Here is a 16,620-nt window from a genome sequence, read left to right on the forward strand (position 1 = left end):
TAATCGCTACAAGTTAAATCGCATAAAAAAAAAAGTTTTGTTTACATTGTGTTCTGTGTATATTTATGTATATATAAACACACATACATTACTGTATGTATTTAGAAAATATTTACATATCTATATTTATATTATAAATATATTTAATATATATAAAAAAATTTAAATGTATACATGCATGAGTGTGCAGTTATATATACATAATAAATATACACATCACACATAAATTATTAAAAACGTTTATTTTGGATGCGATTAATCGTTTTACAAACGTTTGATATTTTATGAATAAGGATTTTATTGGTATTTTCCCTTTAGTTCAAATGGTAGAACATGGTTTTTGCAGCGGGTTTGATTCCCAGGGAATGCATGAATTAAATGCATTGTAAGTCACTTTGGATAAACACATTTGCATAAATCTAAAGCATATCACCGAATATATAATATAGTAATTTAAACACCTGTTTATATATTTACTTATATTTGTATATATTTAATTAAAATAGCGTCTTTTATTTTGAAAAGCGATGAAAACGGATTTCCGGTATGCTGTTGTTGTACAGCTTAGTACAGCTTTCTCCTGATTTAAAGTACTCAAAGAAGTAGAAAGAAAACATTCTGGATTGGTGAATGAGTAAGTATTTATTGGCGACATTTACTGAGTCACTATAAGTAAGATGAAGCATGTGCTGGCGTCATTTGATATCAGATAAGCGAAAACTCGCGCGCCTGCAGCTCGGACTCTGATCAAACACACCTGAAGCAGCTAATCGAGGTCTTACCACGCATACTACTAGAATACTGAGCTTTAATTTTCCTTTGCCAGGAATTATCGTATATTTAATAATGTGAAGGGTCGCTCAGAACAGAACTGGGCGGAGCTGCATCTGGGGCGTGTCTACTGATAGATCAGTTGGTGTGGCTACACTGTTTGCTCCGCCCATATCCCACAAAGTGTTTTCTTCTCCTCAAGGCTGCATTGATATGATCAGAAATACAGAAAAAAACAGTAATATTATTGCAATTAAAACTACCGGTTTTCCATTATAATATACTTCAAAATGTAATTTATTTCTGTGATCAAAGCTGAATTTTCAGCATCATTGCTCCAGCCTTCAGTGTCACATGATCTTTCAGAACTCATTCTGATATGATGATTTATTATAAGTATTGGAAATATTCAGGATTCTTTGATGAATAAAACATTAAAAAGAACAGCGTATGTTCAAAATAGAGATCTTTTGTAACAATATACACTACCGTTCATTAATGTATTCAGCAATGGTGTTAAATTGATTAAAAAAAGTGATAATAAAGACATAATGTTAGAGTAGATTTCTATATAAAATAAATGCTGTTCTTGTTAACTTTATTCATCAAAAAAATCTTGAAAAGCGTATCAAAGGTTTTAAAAAGAAGTATTAGGCAACACATTAATATTTAATAAATGCTAAATAAACAGCATATTAGAATGATTTCTGAAGGATCATGTGACACTGAAGACTTTGATCACAGGAATAAATTCTATTTAAAAATATATTCAAACAGAAAACCAGGTTAAATTATAATAATATTTTACAATATTAAAAATTTTTCTGTATATTTGGTCAAATAAATGCAGCCTTGCTGAGCAGAAGAGACTTCTTTAAAACAAATAAAAAATCCTTCTGATCCCAAACTTTCTCTTGATCAAATATATGGAAGCTGCTTAATAAAAGTGACTTTCTTAGAATCCATACTTTATCTGCATGAAGAAAAAAAAAAGCAAAAGAAGCTAGCGTTGAAAGCTGAAAGAGCAGCAGCTTCGGTTTCAACCGCTGATGAAAATCCTCCAACACACCTGAAGACCTGGCATTGTGAAGAAGCTCAAGAACACGGCCCCGGTGTGTGCACTGCACGTGAATACATCCAATATTTAGCTTAATATCTAACAGAATTGGTTTGCTGGAGATGAAACGTCCTTCCTGACTCGCTGTAGTCATGACTGAAGAACAGAAGGCCAGACTTTGCACCAAGAGACCAATCTTGGTCTTCATCCGCCCGAGACGGGCTGAACCAGGTACGTTCCCATCAGCCTGCTCCATCCACAAGACAATCAAACATTAACCTGATCAACTTTCATGCAGGCTTATAAGAGGCGATGGGGAAATCTTGGAAGAAATTGTCAGCAAGGAGCGACACAAGGAAATCAACAAGGTGCATGTCTTTCAGAAGCATTCTGTGAATAGGAGAAGCATTTCAAGTGGTCCTAATTTCTTCTTGTTTCTCACACAGCAGGCCACTAAAGGAGACGGCGATGCCTTCCAGAAGAGAGTGGGCATCAATAGGTAGGGAGGTGTGTGTTTTTAGACAACTTCTTAAATGCAGACATTTCTACAAGAATGCAACTATTTCTTATATTCCTCCCCGGTGACTAAATGTGATTCCAGAACAACCGTTTGCTCTCAGATATTGCTCAGGAGTGAGTACATACTGTCCTGGTGGCTTATTATCCCCATTCACTGTAACACAGTTTACACTTGTCCTAGGCAAAGCAGGAAGAGTTTTATCTCATTAAAGGCAGGGTAGGTAGAAAATGTATAAACAACTTTCTTCCAAATTTGTTTAAACTTTCTATATATATCAATGCATAATTAAAATGTAAGTACTCTGATAAAAAGAGTATAAAAATCGAGTGACTCTAGACCGTTTAATCTGTATTAAACACAGCTCATTATTTCCATTTCGGGACGAAACATAGGATTGGCTTAGGCGACTGTCACTCTCTCGCAACCATGGCAACCACCCTTTTGCCACACATGACCTGCCCACTTGCGCGCGCACGTTTGATTTGAGGAATTCAAGAGGCACGGATCCTAGGAATACCAAAACAATGGCAGAGAAACAGCAAGCAAAATTCACAGTACCAGCCTATGCAGTTAGTGAAGGCAAACCAGGCAAAAAAAGGAAGACATTAACAGTACAAGAAAAGGCAATGAACAAAAAGTCTTTGGATAAACAAAGAAATAAAACGCGAGTTAATATCGGCGCGGCTTTCCAGCGATGGCGAGAACTGAGGGAACTCAAGGGTCTGAAAAGTGACTCCTTGATGGCTTTATTTCTGCTGGACAGGTAAATCTTTCTTTTTGTATTTTGATCATACATATTTTTTTCATGAAGCATGTGTCATTAGCACACGTAGCTGCGTAATATAGCTAACATAACATTACTTAGCGAGCCGTAGTAGAGACGATAAATAATCTATAGGCCTAGCTCAAGATGATAGCTGTAGTGTTGAATTGTGCATAATTTTGCTTTAGATAAGTAAATACATGTTTAACAGATAGTAGGCCTAACGTTACTCCGCATCTAGGAACTTTTCTTAGAACTATATTTACCCTCTGTCTAACTCTTTTTACCATGTTTACCTGCACGTTTTTTTCGCCTTTGTTTTTATATTCTCTACCTATGTTTACTGATGTCTTTATCTTGTATCTGTGTGTGTCCTACACACTTTGTTGTATGTGTGTGTTATTATTTTGTGTCTGCAATGCAGTTGTGAGTTGATATTTGAGTGTATGTTACTCTGTTTATCTGTAATCAAGACATTTTATAAATGTGATGTAATTGTTGTGTTGATTTATTTATTTTTTTATTAGTTATGAGAAAGACATATCAACGTCCACACCATCGAAAAGTGGATTTACAATGCCACCACCACCTGTATCCACTATTGTCTCGGAGTCGCTTTCTGACCGGTGAGACTTGTATGTTGTGTCGTTCAGTGAACGAGTGACAGTTTTTATAACAATCAACATGTTTATCTGTTTTTATTGTCATTTTTCCAGAGATGATGACTTCTCAGTCCCTGGAGTTGAAGAGTTGGCTAGTAGCAGCGTACAGGATAAAAACATTCAGGAATTAGATGCAAGGTATTGATTAGTGAGACATTTGTATACATTTTTTATCAAACTTCACTTTATAGTTATTGTCTCCATCATTACTTCAACCAGTGATGGTGACATAAAATCTTCTTTTTTATCTCTCTTTAGTATGTCATCACTGGATCTGGATGTCATCAGTGAAGATGAATTTAACAACATTAAAAACTCAATGTAAGTTGTTGTGTTGACTGAATAGATGTTTTAAATTATATTGTTAGATTGAATATAATTTTCCAATGTTATTACATAGTATCGAGTGGGAAGATGACACCTGGTGTCCTGATATGGAGACAAAGTCTGTGTCATCATTTGAAGAAGACGAAACAAAGGAAATAGATACAGACTATGATGACAGTGATGATGATGACTATATGCCACATATTTGTGTGCGGTAGGTTCAATACTGTATGACTATTATGTTGAAGTTATTCATATGTTTGCTAGATATTTTTTAAATATTTGTGTTACAACAGGACTGGTGGTGCTCTGAAGACACCGATTTGTCTGGATTCCCTTCAAACAATTAGTATGGAGGACACTGTGCACGATGCTGAAGACAACTCCCAAGACCCTACTATTGCAGACATACATCCAATCCCAGAGACTGCTAAAATCATGGTTGAGGATGACATAATTGGCCAGCCAGCATCTATAACATACCACAGTTGTCTGAAGCTGCTTGCCGAATATCTTGTTCTACCTGTGAACATGTGTACTGCTAAGGACACAAACAAAAATGCAGAGTGTGGGGCACATAAACCATTTGAGGTCAACATCCATTCCAGGCGTACAGCTGCAATTGTGGAATGGGTGAGTCTGAACTTTGTGTGACTGTATTGATAACATGTTTTGAACAATTTAAAATGTTTTTGATGTGTAATATAGGTTAAATATATATTTTTAATTGTCTTTCTTTATCAGATATGTTGTAATGGTTACACTGTTTGGAAATGGTCTTCACAGCCCAATTTTAAATATGGAATGCTTGCTGGGGACTTTATGTTGGCGTGTAACATACTGCTGTCTGGCAACAACTATGCCAAGATTTCTCTTCTCTTTAAATTTATGAATATGGGGATGGTGGAGAAGTCATCTTTTTTCCGAATACAAGACTCATACTGTGTGGACACCATAAAGGAATTCTGGAAGGAGAAGAGAGCTGAAATCATTGCCCAAATACAGTCCAAAGGGCCTATTGTGGCCTTAGGTAAATTCACATACACACACAAATAAACAGGATATCTATTAAAAGAGAGTACAGAATATTTCAAAAGATGCATTTACAAGAGGCAAGGTGTGAATGATGGCTAAACCGCATAGAATGTGATCCTCAGATTTGTATGTATAACCCTCTTTTTACACCTTGCCTCATGTGACCCTATTGACTCAAAGGATGGCAGTGTGGGTCAACGACAATCAGCACCACTGTCAAGGTGACAAACCAACTATAGGTGAAATACCAGTAACTAAACATCACTTGGTAAAATGGAAACAGACACTTTGATGTATAAATGTTTGTGTTGTTTGTTTTACAAAATCTTCCATTAGTAAAAGATACCGGCCTTATACAGAGCTAATCTCATCTACGGTTGCCCAGTGATTTTATGCAGTTATATACTGTATGTATAAAATGAGTATGTCATTGTTGAACAGTATTTAGCTCTTTTGCTTTCCCTTATAAAAGGTGATGCTCGGATGGACAGTCCTGGATTCTGTGCACAGTATTGCACATATTCAACAATGGAAAATGAAACTAAACATATAATCAGTATGGTCAACATCGACAAGAGGGAGACCATGAGGAACTCTGTTGTAATGGAGAAAGAGGCCTTTCAACAGACCTTCGAGGCACTCCGCAAAGAAATAAACTTGACTGAAATTTGTACCGATGCTCATTCTCAAATATCAGCTCTCTTCAGTAAGTATCTTTACTATAGTCTTTATGGTTTTTGTAAAGCACCCCAAATTTCTGCACTCATTACAGACAAAATACATCACTCTGATTATGACATGATATTGTTTTGGGTTATTTTGGGTGAGTATGCATTAAATTCCTAGCTTTTGTCCTCCAGACAAAGGGAAATACAGAGACAGCGGAGTCTACCACACTCTGGACGTCTGGCATGGGTCCAAAAACCTGAGCAAAAAAATTCATGCAGTAAGTATAATAAATCCGCATCAGTAATCAAGTTCATCTGATCACAATAAAAACTTACATAACAGCACCCTTCCATACCTTTTTATTTATTTTTTACATATATTATTGTATCTTTAATCCAGTATACATAATCATAGTTTACCTAACACAAAAGAATAATTGTTTATGCATCCAGGCAGGGCAGCAAAAGGGGTGTGCCATTCTCCAGATGTGGAATAAAGACATCTGCAATCACTTCTGGTACTGCTGTAAGACGGCAGATACCTATGAAGAGTTTATTGTGAGTATTTTCTTCTTTGATATATTTTTTCATTTTCAATATTTAGAAAGAGAAGAAATTGAAGCACCTCTTTTCATAAACTAAACTAACTTATATAATCACCCGTTTTGGTTTATAGGTTTAAAAATGAAATAACTGATATAGTGGGTATTTATTGTACAAATGTTGTGACATATTATGTGTATTTGTTATTACTTTTGGCATTCAATTACATTTATAATGCTTTAGTCCATCACTTTTTAAATCTAAAAATTACAAGTTTTTATGCTGTTTGTGTAAAATCTTGTTGTGACTTGTTTATGCAATTAGAATTTGAAATCAGATAATGTTTTACCACAGGACATGTGGGTGTGAGTCCTGCACCATGTCACAGGAGAACACACGTGGGCTCTTGGTGAGTGTAAACATGGCCCCTTGCTGGACGACAGAGATAAAGAATTGATTGAGAGTGGTTCAGTGGCACATGAGAGGCTGGCTGAAATTATTCTCGATGAACGCTGGCTGAAGGTCATCCCCAAGTATCTGAATTTCAGGTACATAAGCAACTTTATATAGCTCTATATTGTGAATGGTCAAATCAACTGTGTGAAAGACATTTTACTGTAATTGACGTCGATATTACATGAACAAGATATATTAAAAAAATATATTGTATGTATTTTTATCTAATGTGCACTCAGGTCAACTGCAGATTTGGAGTCGTTTCACAACCACATACTGATGTATGCCAGCAAGCGCTTCAGCTTTTCCCCACCAGTTTATGCTGCTCGTACCATGCTGGCTGGCCTCGATTACAACCATCATCTCCATAGACCAGCCAGGAGAAAAGCTGATGGCACAATTCAGTAAGTTTTGAATTCTTTTTATAAAATAAATGTCCCAAGTCTGACCCATCTACCAGTCAAGATACCTCTGGAAACCCAATGTCTTATATGTGTTATTGTTGATTGTGCTAATGTTTTTTATATTTGTGATTATAGTTTCTAGCTTTAGTAAAACAGAAATAAAAAAGTGACATTCTACATTTGGTTGTCCTTATTGCAGAAATAATACATAAATTTAGTTTTGTAATCAAATGTGGTTTCTATTGCAAGTGTAAAGAATTAATTTATCATTTTCAGTAAAAAATGTTATTTAAAAATAAACGAAGAAAATAGTATACCACACAAAAAAAAAATAATTTTAATATTGTAGAATGTAAAACACAGAAACTATGTATATGTATTCATCCACACAATAGATGGACAGTTCTCTAAAGCACTCTAGACTCTTAGACTCTACTAGGAATAAAACCTCTGTACTGTTGCAGTGGATCAGGATAACGATCGCGTATCTTCCAGACGCAGCAACTTGGTATCACGACTCTGTGACCCTGTCCCAATGCTCCATACTGCCACACTACAGATTGCCTGTATGCTGCATGACGAAACTGTCTATTACTCTGTCCTGGTTCTGGATTATCAGTCAATGCACGAATGTCATTCCAGATACGTCTGGCAAGGCGCAGAACACCCTCTTCCAAAATGTAGGCTTCCATGTGTGGCAGTATGGAAATACAATAATCGGGATGTTGTCCACAGCACTTTTGTTCTACAAATGTGGCCATTCCTCTGCACCGCTGGCAGACACACCAAGTGGGTTGCCCTGACACAAGAGGGCCTGGTGGAGGAGCATTTTGTGACATCCTTTCCAGAACATCAAACATAAGACTTGGGTCACGCGTCAGGCAGAGCTCCAGGACTTGATGTGCTTGTTCCAGGCTCAGTCCTCGAATTCTGGCCTGCAATGGAATATATAAATACAAATTATATAAAAAAAAAATGTAAATATTGGTGTGATTACACAGAACATTTGTCAACATGATTCAATTTTTTATTTTATTTGTATATAGCTTCGTGTTCTCTGAGATGACTTGTGTGCACATTACACTCCAGATCATATATACCTGTTCACATGCCCTTGTTTGAGCTTGAAGATCCAAAACTCGACGCAGGTCCTCTTGTCCAAGAAGTGCTCCTTGCCCTGCACTTCGACCACCCCGTCCTCGGCCTCTAGTTCCTCGGACCCTAGTTGCACGGCCTCTTGCACGACCTCCTCTGCTTCGCCCTCGACTCTCCTCGCCCTCCTCTGCTGCTGTCCTCGAGCTGACGATGCGGTACTTGTCTCTGGAGTGTAGTCCTCATCAGAGTCAACAATGCTTTCATCATGGAAACTCTTACATGCAGAACAACGTATATGTAATGAATCTTACACGAAATTCATCTTCATCACAGTGTAAATGATGGTAATGGAAAAACGTGTATCATGCAACCTGTTTTTAGCTTTGCCTTATAGATAACTAGCCTGTTAGCGAATCAAAAAATATATATTTTAAACTTTACCAATATCAATATGCTAGCTTGATAGTGAGTACTAATATAATTGGCATGATATCATAATTATAAAGTTATTTTTATTACATGTGATTCTGACATGATGTCACTACATGCACTGTGCTCCTTCTTCTCCGCTCGTCTCAGGTAAATAATGCGTCTTCCAGCTCAGTGGTCGGAGTCGCGCGTTCATGTGTTTTGGGGGCGTGGCTTTGGAAGGAGCCCAGAAGGGAGGGGGTGGAGTGTATGGAAATAATGAGCTGTCTTTAAAACAGTCGTTAGAGGTCTACAGACACTCAATTTTTGTACTTTCTTTTTCAGAGTACTTACATTTTAATTATGAATTGATATATAAATAGAGATTAAACAAATTTGGAAAAAAAGTTTTTTATACATTTTTTACCTACCCTGCCTTTAATGTAGAAAATGGCTAATTTATTTGTAAATACGGTCATTTTTGTAGACTGATTGTGTTCATTAGCACCGAAGCTCAGCTTCTCTTAAATATCCACTGATGGTATTACAGAGGACTGCTGCAACATCAATAAAATCTCTTTCTTACACATTATGTTGGTTTACTTTCTTTAAATAGGAGAGGATTGCATCAAAACTGTATTCAGTACATTTTTAATATATATAAGTGCATTCGTTTATTATTGAGCCAATGCAGCGTGTCTGTCGGAGCATGCAGGATTCATTTTAAGGATCTGTAAATGAATTATTGTTTACGTCTGTAATATATATTGTCAGTTTGCGCTAGGTAAGTGTTACGTAAACGTATGTAAATGCCTACTGCATACTCTATGTTTGTAATTTATAATTTGCAGGAAATATGAAACATGAGCATTAGCAGGAACTGATTTGAATACATTACGCAATAAATATTGCACACCAACAATATTTTATTGCACTAAATAGCATTAACATCCAAAGTGTTGTAGATAAGTTTTGGTTGCTCAGTAAACGTCAAATCAGCTAAATATAGATGCAGAATATAAATGAAGACAATTAAAGTTCTTTAAGTGTTTAGAGAACAGACAGAAAAAAGGTTTCCTTTTAATCAACATTCAGATTTCATCAAATTTAATGTCAATACTGTAATTGGATGATTGGGATATATTAGCATAGTCACTAGATGCTTATAAAAATGTTTCATAGTAATCATATTGTAATTCATACAGTGGTTTTCAACCTGTGGTCCGCGGCCCCCTAGTGGGTCGCGGTGGTATTGCAGGTGGGCCGCAAAATACTATTAAAATAAATAATATTGTTAATATATATAAAAATGTCTAAGTCATAACATAACATCATTTCATATATGTAATTAAATAACAAAAAATAAATATTAAACTGTTAATATGCTTCCACTATTCGAGCTAGCTGATTGGTTTAAGAATAAACCACCAATTTATCTTAGATATTTTTGCTGCAGATGCTACAGAACAACAAATTCAAACATGCATAAATGGCTGTTGTGTTTCCTTCTGACTGCTTGCTCCGGTGACTATCTGCCTGCCGCTGAGCTCTGTCTGGATCTGGTTTTGTTTTGCTGAGCGGTGCCAGCCCGAGTTATTTTCTGTTCATTTCCAGTCCATTCTAGGGCTGTGCGATTAATAGAAATCGTCATAAAATCACGATTTGAGCTTGCGCGATTTCTAAATCGCTTTATAGCACGATTTCCCGCGGCCCTGACCTGCCGTAGTATGCTATCCGATCCAATCAGAATGCATTGCGCCTAGCCCGAGAACAGAACAGACTGGGCATATGCCTGTAACTCCAGATTCACACACTGTCTGTGATTTGCCTTTTTTCCGAGCCCATGTTAACGGATCAGAGCGTTCACACTGCACGCGGTAAAAGGCTAGAAATAAAAACGTGCGAAAATAATATCTAACACATGAGCATAGAGAGAGTTGTGAGCGCACAGGATGCAGTTTAAGTGAGAGGAGACACGTTTTAAGTGCACACACTCTCCACGCAGAGCAGCATGTATCTGAGCAAGAACGTCTGGTTTTGTGACAGAACAAAGGAAATCTGCGTGCGAGCGGAGAGATTCGCGCTGGTGCGTTATTTTAATGTGCCTTCGCGTTATATTTATGCGCTCTCGCTGCTCACCGCATACACATACTGTATACACACTGCAAACACCTGAGGCACCGCTACAATTAATGAGCTCTATGAACAATGCATGGCAAAAAAGAAAAAAAAGTCCCTGGACACGAGATTTATACATTTCTATACAGTCTATACATTTTGTTACATCTTTACTATAGTGATAATTTTGACTTATGTATGTTCTAGAGACGTTACAACTTTTTGATAAAGCTCTAATTGTTTTTTTTTTTTTTTTGAAATATGTTTCAAATTAATCCTGAATGCATTTATGACTGTAAAAGCATATTGGTGTGTGTCACAATCGTAAAATTGATCAAAGAAATCGCGATAGGTTTTTTTTTTTTTTTTGTCCATATCGCACAGCCCTAGTTCATTCAATAAATACAGTTAACAATCTAGCTTCTGAGTACTAAATTATTAACCCAACAATAGCGGGGTCAGTTAATTTTTTTGAAGTGGGCCGCGCAAACATATGTGTGTGGTTGTGTGGACCGCGAGCTGAAAAAGGTTGGGAACCACTGCATTAAGACATTGATATGAATATAATAAAAACAGTAAAACTAAAAGTGTCTGATTTTTTTTTATTTTTATGAAGCAGTCTCTCTTTTATCCTCTTTGAAAACATACACAATTTATAGACAGTATTTTACAACATAACTAGCAAACAGCGAATATGTCATGTCGAAAGTACGTCGCAAGTAAGTTACTGCTTCCGCGTTCAGTAAACCAATCACAACCCTACTCTTCAAGAGCTTGACCAATGAACGCTGCGAATGATTTTTAAAACCCAGGTGGACAGTTATTTATCTCAGCATGCTGTAGTGTTTACAGTCCGCTTCGTTTGTAGTGGCAAATCTGAACCAAGATGGGAAAAGGTAAAAGAATAAGCTTGCAAATTTGCGTTTCACTCACAGACGTGCACCAGTTTGGCGAACTTGTTTGGTTGCGGGAAAAAATATATGATTGAGATTTAGTTTCAAAATGCTGCATCGTTATATAACGTTATTCGAGTTTTCTGCGATCAGTAGGAATTCAGCGCATAACTTCCATTTTGCAGCTCGAATGTTGCAGCATGCAAACGCATATTTTGAGAAGTAAACCTGGTTCGTGTTCCCATTAGGCAATCGAAGACCTGGAGACGGCAGGATAAACGAGAAAGTTGAAGAAGCCAAAGAGAACCAGCACGGAAAGCCCACGGTAGGAGAGGGTCATTCCTGTTATACAGTGACTTTTATGTCTCAATGATTTATTTAATCATATTTTCTCTAAAATTAGTCACGTTTATAAAATATATTGCTTAAATTGTATATTTAGGTCTTCCTTATCACTTAAACGGGGATAATAGAAATTATAAATACTATTTTGTATTTTACTCACCTTTTCATTGATATGCATTCTATTTTATTATGTCCTCAGTGCAAAGTAATCAACTATCACAAGAAATATAAACCATTAAAAAAAAAAAAAAAACTAAATCTGTTTTAATTATGTTAGAGACTAGGTTAAAGTGCCTCTAATCATACATATAAATCATGTGAACATTTATATATATATATATATATATATATATATATATTTTTTTTTTTTTTACGATCTGAAGTCAGTTTCCACCCTGTTAGTACATATTTTCTCACCTTCCAAAACCGACTGCAATTTCATTGAGACCATTTTATAGAAGTGACCTCATTTATATTTCCCACTGGAATTCATCTGTACGAACTGAGGTAAGCTCCAACTCTCACTCCTAACTTTTTTTAGTTTTTGAAATGTTATCCTGCTTGTCCCACCCTTAAAGTTCCACCCTGTTAGGCTATATTATGGAAAATGTTTGTCTTTTTTTTTTTTTTTTTTTAAACAAATCTGACATAGTTATAACAGTTCTGTTAATCTGTAAAAGGTTAGCTAGCTAAATGTTGATCACTCAATGAGCTATGGCTAACTTTTTAAGTTCTATCAACCTAACAGGGTGGAAATTCTAAAATAATAAATAGTATTTAGTGTGTATATAGCAAATATATATATATATATATATATATATATATATATATAACAAGAACCCTTAAACTCCCAGGTCACTCTTGGGGAAAAAAAGACCACCTACTAGGCTGAGCATGGTAATATTACAATATTTAATCAGATTAAAGCAGTATCCATTTTTTCCATCATAATTATCATCATAATAAAAAAACACAAAAAATGGCATCACTGTCCATTACTCTTCCTTCTTGTGATGGTTTTTGTGGTTGTTTAATCTAGTTAATCCAAATGATTTATAACATCTTTATTTTTAATCAAATAAAAATAATTTATTACATCTGTCCTCTCTAATTTGTAATTATTTCTCTAGCCATCTGAACAGATAATCATTTTGCCACCATGAATGATTGTGATAAGGAACCACATAGCTATTTTTTGTGTCCCTCCCCCAAAGGAAATCTGGATTATTTATTTGTTTTTTTGGTATTGTTTTGAAACCATATTATATAGGTGCAGTTCCACACATTACAGATGGGAAACCATGCAGGACAATGACGGAAAGCTTGTCCACCGTTAATAAACCTGTTAACACTGGTGTTCCACCCTGTTAGACAAGTCGCTTTAAATAATAATTTCATAGCAACGTTAAATGTTTGGCATACTTTTGTCTTATTTTGTGAGGTGAGGAACACTAACAGCATATATGTTTTTGAGCAATCTTTATCATTATTTACAATTCTAAAAATTGGCAGACTAAAAAGTACCTATTCTTAATAATTAAGACATTCTATTCATCAATAATTGTTTTGTTATTGTTTTTAAAATAAAAAAATAAGATGGCATAAGGGACATATACTAAGAAAATCTCATTATTGTTTAACATTTACATTATTAACATGTTGTGATAACTATATGTTCCTAACAGGGTGGAATATTTTCATACAATCTACCCATAATCTTTTTTTTTTTTTTTTTTTTTGAGTCTCCGAGCTTGACCAATATCCTTTCCTAATAGTTAAACATGTCGCTATTTTGGTAGAATGCAAAACACATAAAAATCATGTAATTTTTTTTATTTGGCTACTTGCGAAGCCAAAATGTTACCGCACACCAGGAATGACCCAGAAAGTGTTTATATTTGTCCGGTCTGAGCTGAGCCTCTGGTTATTACTCAACGATGTAGTGCACATAGTCGTCTTTCTCATAAATGCACTGATGTAATATTTCTATTTATGTCTCAGGCATGCGAAGGGCAGCCAACAATACAAAGTTGTCTGAATCTCAGCAAGCCGCTCCGGAATAAACATATAGAGGACAATTCTGCATCAGGCCCGAGCAAACTGAGTGAAGGTATCTGTTCAGATCTTATTCACCAAATACTCATTTACCATTGTGTTTCATTGGTTTTACTTGCTGCTCTCTTCTTTCTTTGGTTAGTCAAGGATGCAGAGCTGAAGTCACCCAAAGGAGGGCACACTGGCAAACAGCACCCCATCTGTGGAGTTGGTGAGCAGACCGCTGCTGTGCCTCAGAAAGGGTCTGGGACAAGGACGCAAACAACATCTGGGCAAAGGATCAATGGTGGGAAGTATGTGAACTTTAAAATGCCTAAGAAATGGTATGGTTTAACGGTCTGATTTAAGGGACATGTTATTGCTGTGTTTGCTGTTTAAGTGAAAGAAGGTTTATATGCATCCTTTTCACTGGTCTTACCGTGTGTTTATCTAATTTCAGATTGAAAGACAAACTGTTTGAAACCAATCGAAAGGTCACAGATTATTTTCCTGTTAGACGAAGTTGCAGGAAAAGCAAAGATGAGTTGAAGGTTGGTAAACCCTTCCAGAATCTGAAGCTTTTTTATTTAAATGGTTATTTTCTGAATGCAGGTTAGAGCTTATTGTGTGGATCCTTCTGGTTGTCTCTGGTGACATGCAAGACTTCAGTTGTTTAGGTGGCGATTACACAACTGTTTTCAACAATAATGGAAAACTTTGCGTTTTGGCCATTCATTTATGATACCGTTATCTCTGTGTAAACTACAGAAACATGAAGTTGGGAAAACCGTGATGTTATGCACATTCATTTTACCTGTTCAGTCTATAGGAGTACATCTGTGCATTGCAGGATTCTTAGGTTTCCACAACAAATCTCACCCGATTGCTACTCAAAAGTAGCCCAGTCGTTTTTGCAGAACTGGGATCGTTTTGATAAAGGCATCATCTGTATGCAGAATTTTCTAAAGCGCAAAGGAAACCGTTGGGATTTTGTTAAAATGGGCTTTTTTTTGGCTTAAGAACCACTTTTCTGATAACAATTTACAGTTGATTAATAAATTAACATGTATTTATGTTACCATTGTCAAATCATTAATAAATCCAGAGCTAAATGTGGACGGGTTGTGTTGAAACAGTGTGAAAAGCAGCGGCACTTTGATGATCTCATCAAAAACAATGTTGAAGAGGGGCTCAAGGTGAGCTTTTTAAGCAATCGCTCTACATTTTAACTTACCCGCTCATACCTTAGTTGAAGCGTCTGCTATTTTTAAAATCAGGTGAGAAGTATAGAAGGAAAAGGAAGAGGTGTTTTTGCAGTCCGGGCGTTTCAGAAAGACCAGTTTGTAGTGGAGTATCATGGGGATTTGTTGGAGATTGCTGATGCAAAGGCAAGAGAAACGCTGTATGCTCAAGACCCAGCCACTGGCTGCTACATGTACTATTTCCGCCACCACGACAAAACCTACTGGTGAGTATTTTGGTGTGTTTTTATCTCCTGTTGTGAAGATTTCAAATCTCACTTTGGGAATTGATATGCTTTAATGAAATGAACGCTGTAATCCGCATGAACTGAGCTGGACTCTTCAGTTGGGTTTGTTAAATCTCTATTTGGAATGGAGTGAAAATACGAGACCGAAACATACAGTTTTTACTTTTTTAGTGTGGATGCTACCAAAGAAAGCGACCGTCTGGGCCGGCTGATCAACCACAGTAAGACTGGCAACCTTCGGACCAAACTGCACGAGATGAATGGCACTCCTCACCTCATCTTCCTGGCTTCCAGAGACATCAAAGTAGACGAGGAGCTACTGTATGATTATGGTGACCGCAGTAAAGAAGCCGTCGCTGCTCACCCTTGGCTAAAGCACTGATTCACTCTCCGTTTCGTAGTTTTCTGCTGATAGAATCTAAAGGGAAGTGGTATAATGTTAACATACAACGTGTTGAGTCGCCAAAGTAGTTCAGTATTACAGATGGTACCATAAAATGAATAGTCTTTTGAAAAACCCACAGTAGCTGTAACTTATTGGTTTTTAAGTGTATTTTACATCTTGGGTTGAGGCTGAATGAGATGAACCTCTTGAGCTAATTGTGTAAACCATTGTAAAATGTTGATTTAATGAAAATGTTCTCACCCTCATATCCCTCCAAACTTCAGGACTCTCTTTTCCTCTGAAGAACGGAAGATATTTTTCAGCTGTTTTTGTTCAATCAGTGGAAAAGAGTAAATGGTTAAAAATATCTTTCACAAGAAAGAAAGTATAAGTGTTTGGGGTAACATGAAGGTGAGTAAGTGACAAGTTTAGTTGCTGTACATTTTGTATATGTACAAATGAGTGTTTAAAGCAATTATACCACATTTTTATGATATTGTTGGTTTTGAATCCTTTGTCTTTAACCTTTTTATTATATTTTTTAAGGATTTGCAGCATTACAGAAGCACATGATATAAACATTATGCCTTTATATATATATATATATATATTTTAAAAGCTTTTAAAATGCAGTGCAAAAAACTTTG

At 36.1% G+C, this 16,620-nt stretch overlaps 3 protein-coding genes across 3 annotated transcripts; all 3 read left to right on the forward strand.

The window, feature by feature from the left end:
• Nucleotides 1-2,564: 2,564 nt before the first annotated feature.
• On the forward strand, nt 2,565-4,754 carry LOC132131908 (uncharacterized). The gene is made up of 6 exons (XM_059544072.1): nt 2,565-3,111; nt 3,639-3,737; nt 3,828-3,911; nt 4,032-4,094; nt 4,174-4,314; nt 4,397-4,754. The coding sequence occupies exons 1-6, from the start codon at nt 2,873-2,875 to the stop codon at nt 4,752-4,754; spliced, it is 984 nt and encodes a 327-aa protein (XP_059400055.1). The 5' UTR covers nt 2,565-2,872.
• Nucleotides 4,755-4,854: 100 nt separating this feature from the next.
• Nucleotides 4,855-7,203, forward strand: LOC132129195 (uncharacterized). Its single transcript, XM_059540701.1, has 6 exons — nt 4,855-5,130; nt 5,608-5,841; nt 5,996-6,081; nt 6,257-6,361; nt 6,701-6,894; nt 7,042-7,203. Exons 1-5 carry the CDS (start codon nt 4,905-4,907, stop codon nt 6,713-6,715), a joined length of 666 nt encoding a protein of 221 aa, XP_059396684.1. The 5' UTR covers nt 4,855-4,904; the 3' UTR covers nt 6,716-6,894; nt 7,042-7,203.
• A 4,403-nt stretch (nt 7,204-11,606) lies between these two features.
• On the forward strand, nt 11,607-16,467 carry LOC132129203 (N-lysine methyltransferase KMT5A-A-like). The gene is made up of 8 exons (XM_059540714.1): nt 11,607-11,723; nt 11,969-12,045; nt 14,067-14,175; nt 14,263-14,413; nt 14,560-14,650; nt 15,236-15,295; nt 15,377-15,567; nt 15,760-16,467. The coding sequence occupies exons 1-8, from the start codon at nt 11,714-11,716 to the stop codon at nt 15,968-15,970; spliced, it is 900 nt and encodes a 299-aa protein (XP_059396697.1). The 5' UTR covers nt 11,607-11,713; the 3' UTR covers nt 15,971-16,467.
• Nucleotides 16,468-16,620: the final 153 nt, after the last annotated feature.

This window comes from Carassius carassius, chromosome 4 (genome assembly GCF_963082965.1).
Source record: "Carassius carassius chromosome 4, fCarCar2.1, whole genome shotgun sequence".
In the NCBI taxonomy this organism is placed as follows: domain Eukaryota; kingdom Metazoa; phylum Chordata; class Actinopteri; order Cypriniformes; family Cyprinidae; genus Carassius; species Carassius carassius.

Bases quoted from the DNA above. Each gene is read 5' to 3' on its own strand.
- LOC132129195 (XM_059540701.1), top strand. From the start codon at position 4,905: ATGCTTGCTGGGGACTTTATGTTGGCGTGTAACATACTGCTGTCTGGC. The intron at 5,131-5,607 runs GTAAATTCACAT...CCCTTATAAAAG, and splicing joins AGGGCCTATTGTGGCCTTAG to GTGATGCTCGGATGGACAGT. The intron at 5,842-5,995 runs GTAAGTATCTTT...TTTGTCCTCCAG, and splicing joins TCAAATATCAGCTCTCTTCA to ACAAAGGGAAATACAGAGAC.
- LOC132129203 (XM_059540714.1), top strand. The intron at 14,414-14,559 runs GTATGTGAACTT...ATCTAATTTCAG, and splicing joins CAAAGGATCAATGGTGGGAA to ATTGAAAGACAAACTGTTTG. The intron at 15,296-15,376 runs GTGAGCTTTTTA...TTTTAAAATCAG, and splicing joins ATGTTGAAGAGGGGCTCAAG to GTGAGAAGTATAGAAGGAAA.
- LOC132131908 (XM_059544072.1), top strand. From the start codon at position 2,873: ATGGCAGAGAAACAGCAAGCAAAATTCACAGTACCAGCCTATGCAGTT. The intron at 3,112-3,638 runs GTAAATCTTTCT...TTTTTTTATTAG, and splicing joins GCTTTATTTCTGCTGGACAG to TTATGAGAAAGACATATCAA. The intron at 3,912-4,031 runs GTATTGATTAGT...ATCTCTCTTTAG, and splicing joins ATTCAGGAATTAGATGCAAG to TATGTCATCACTGGATCTGG.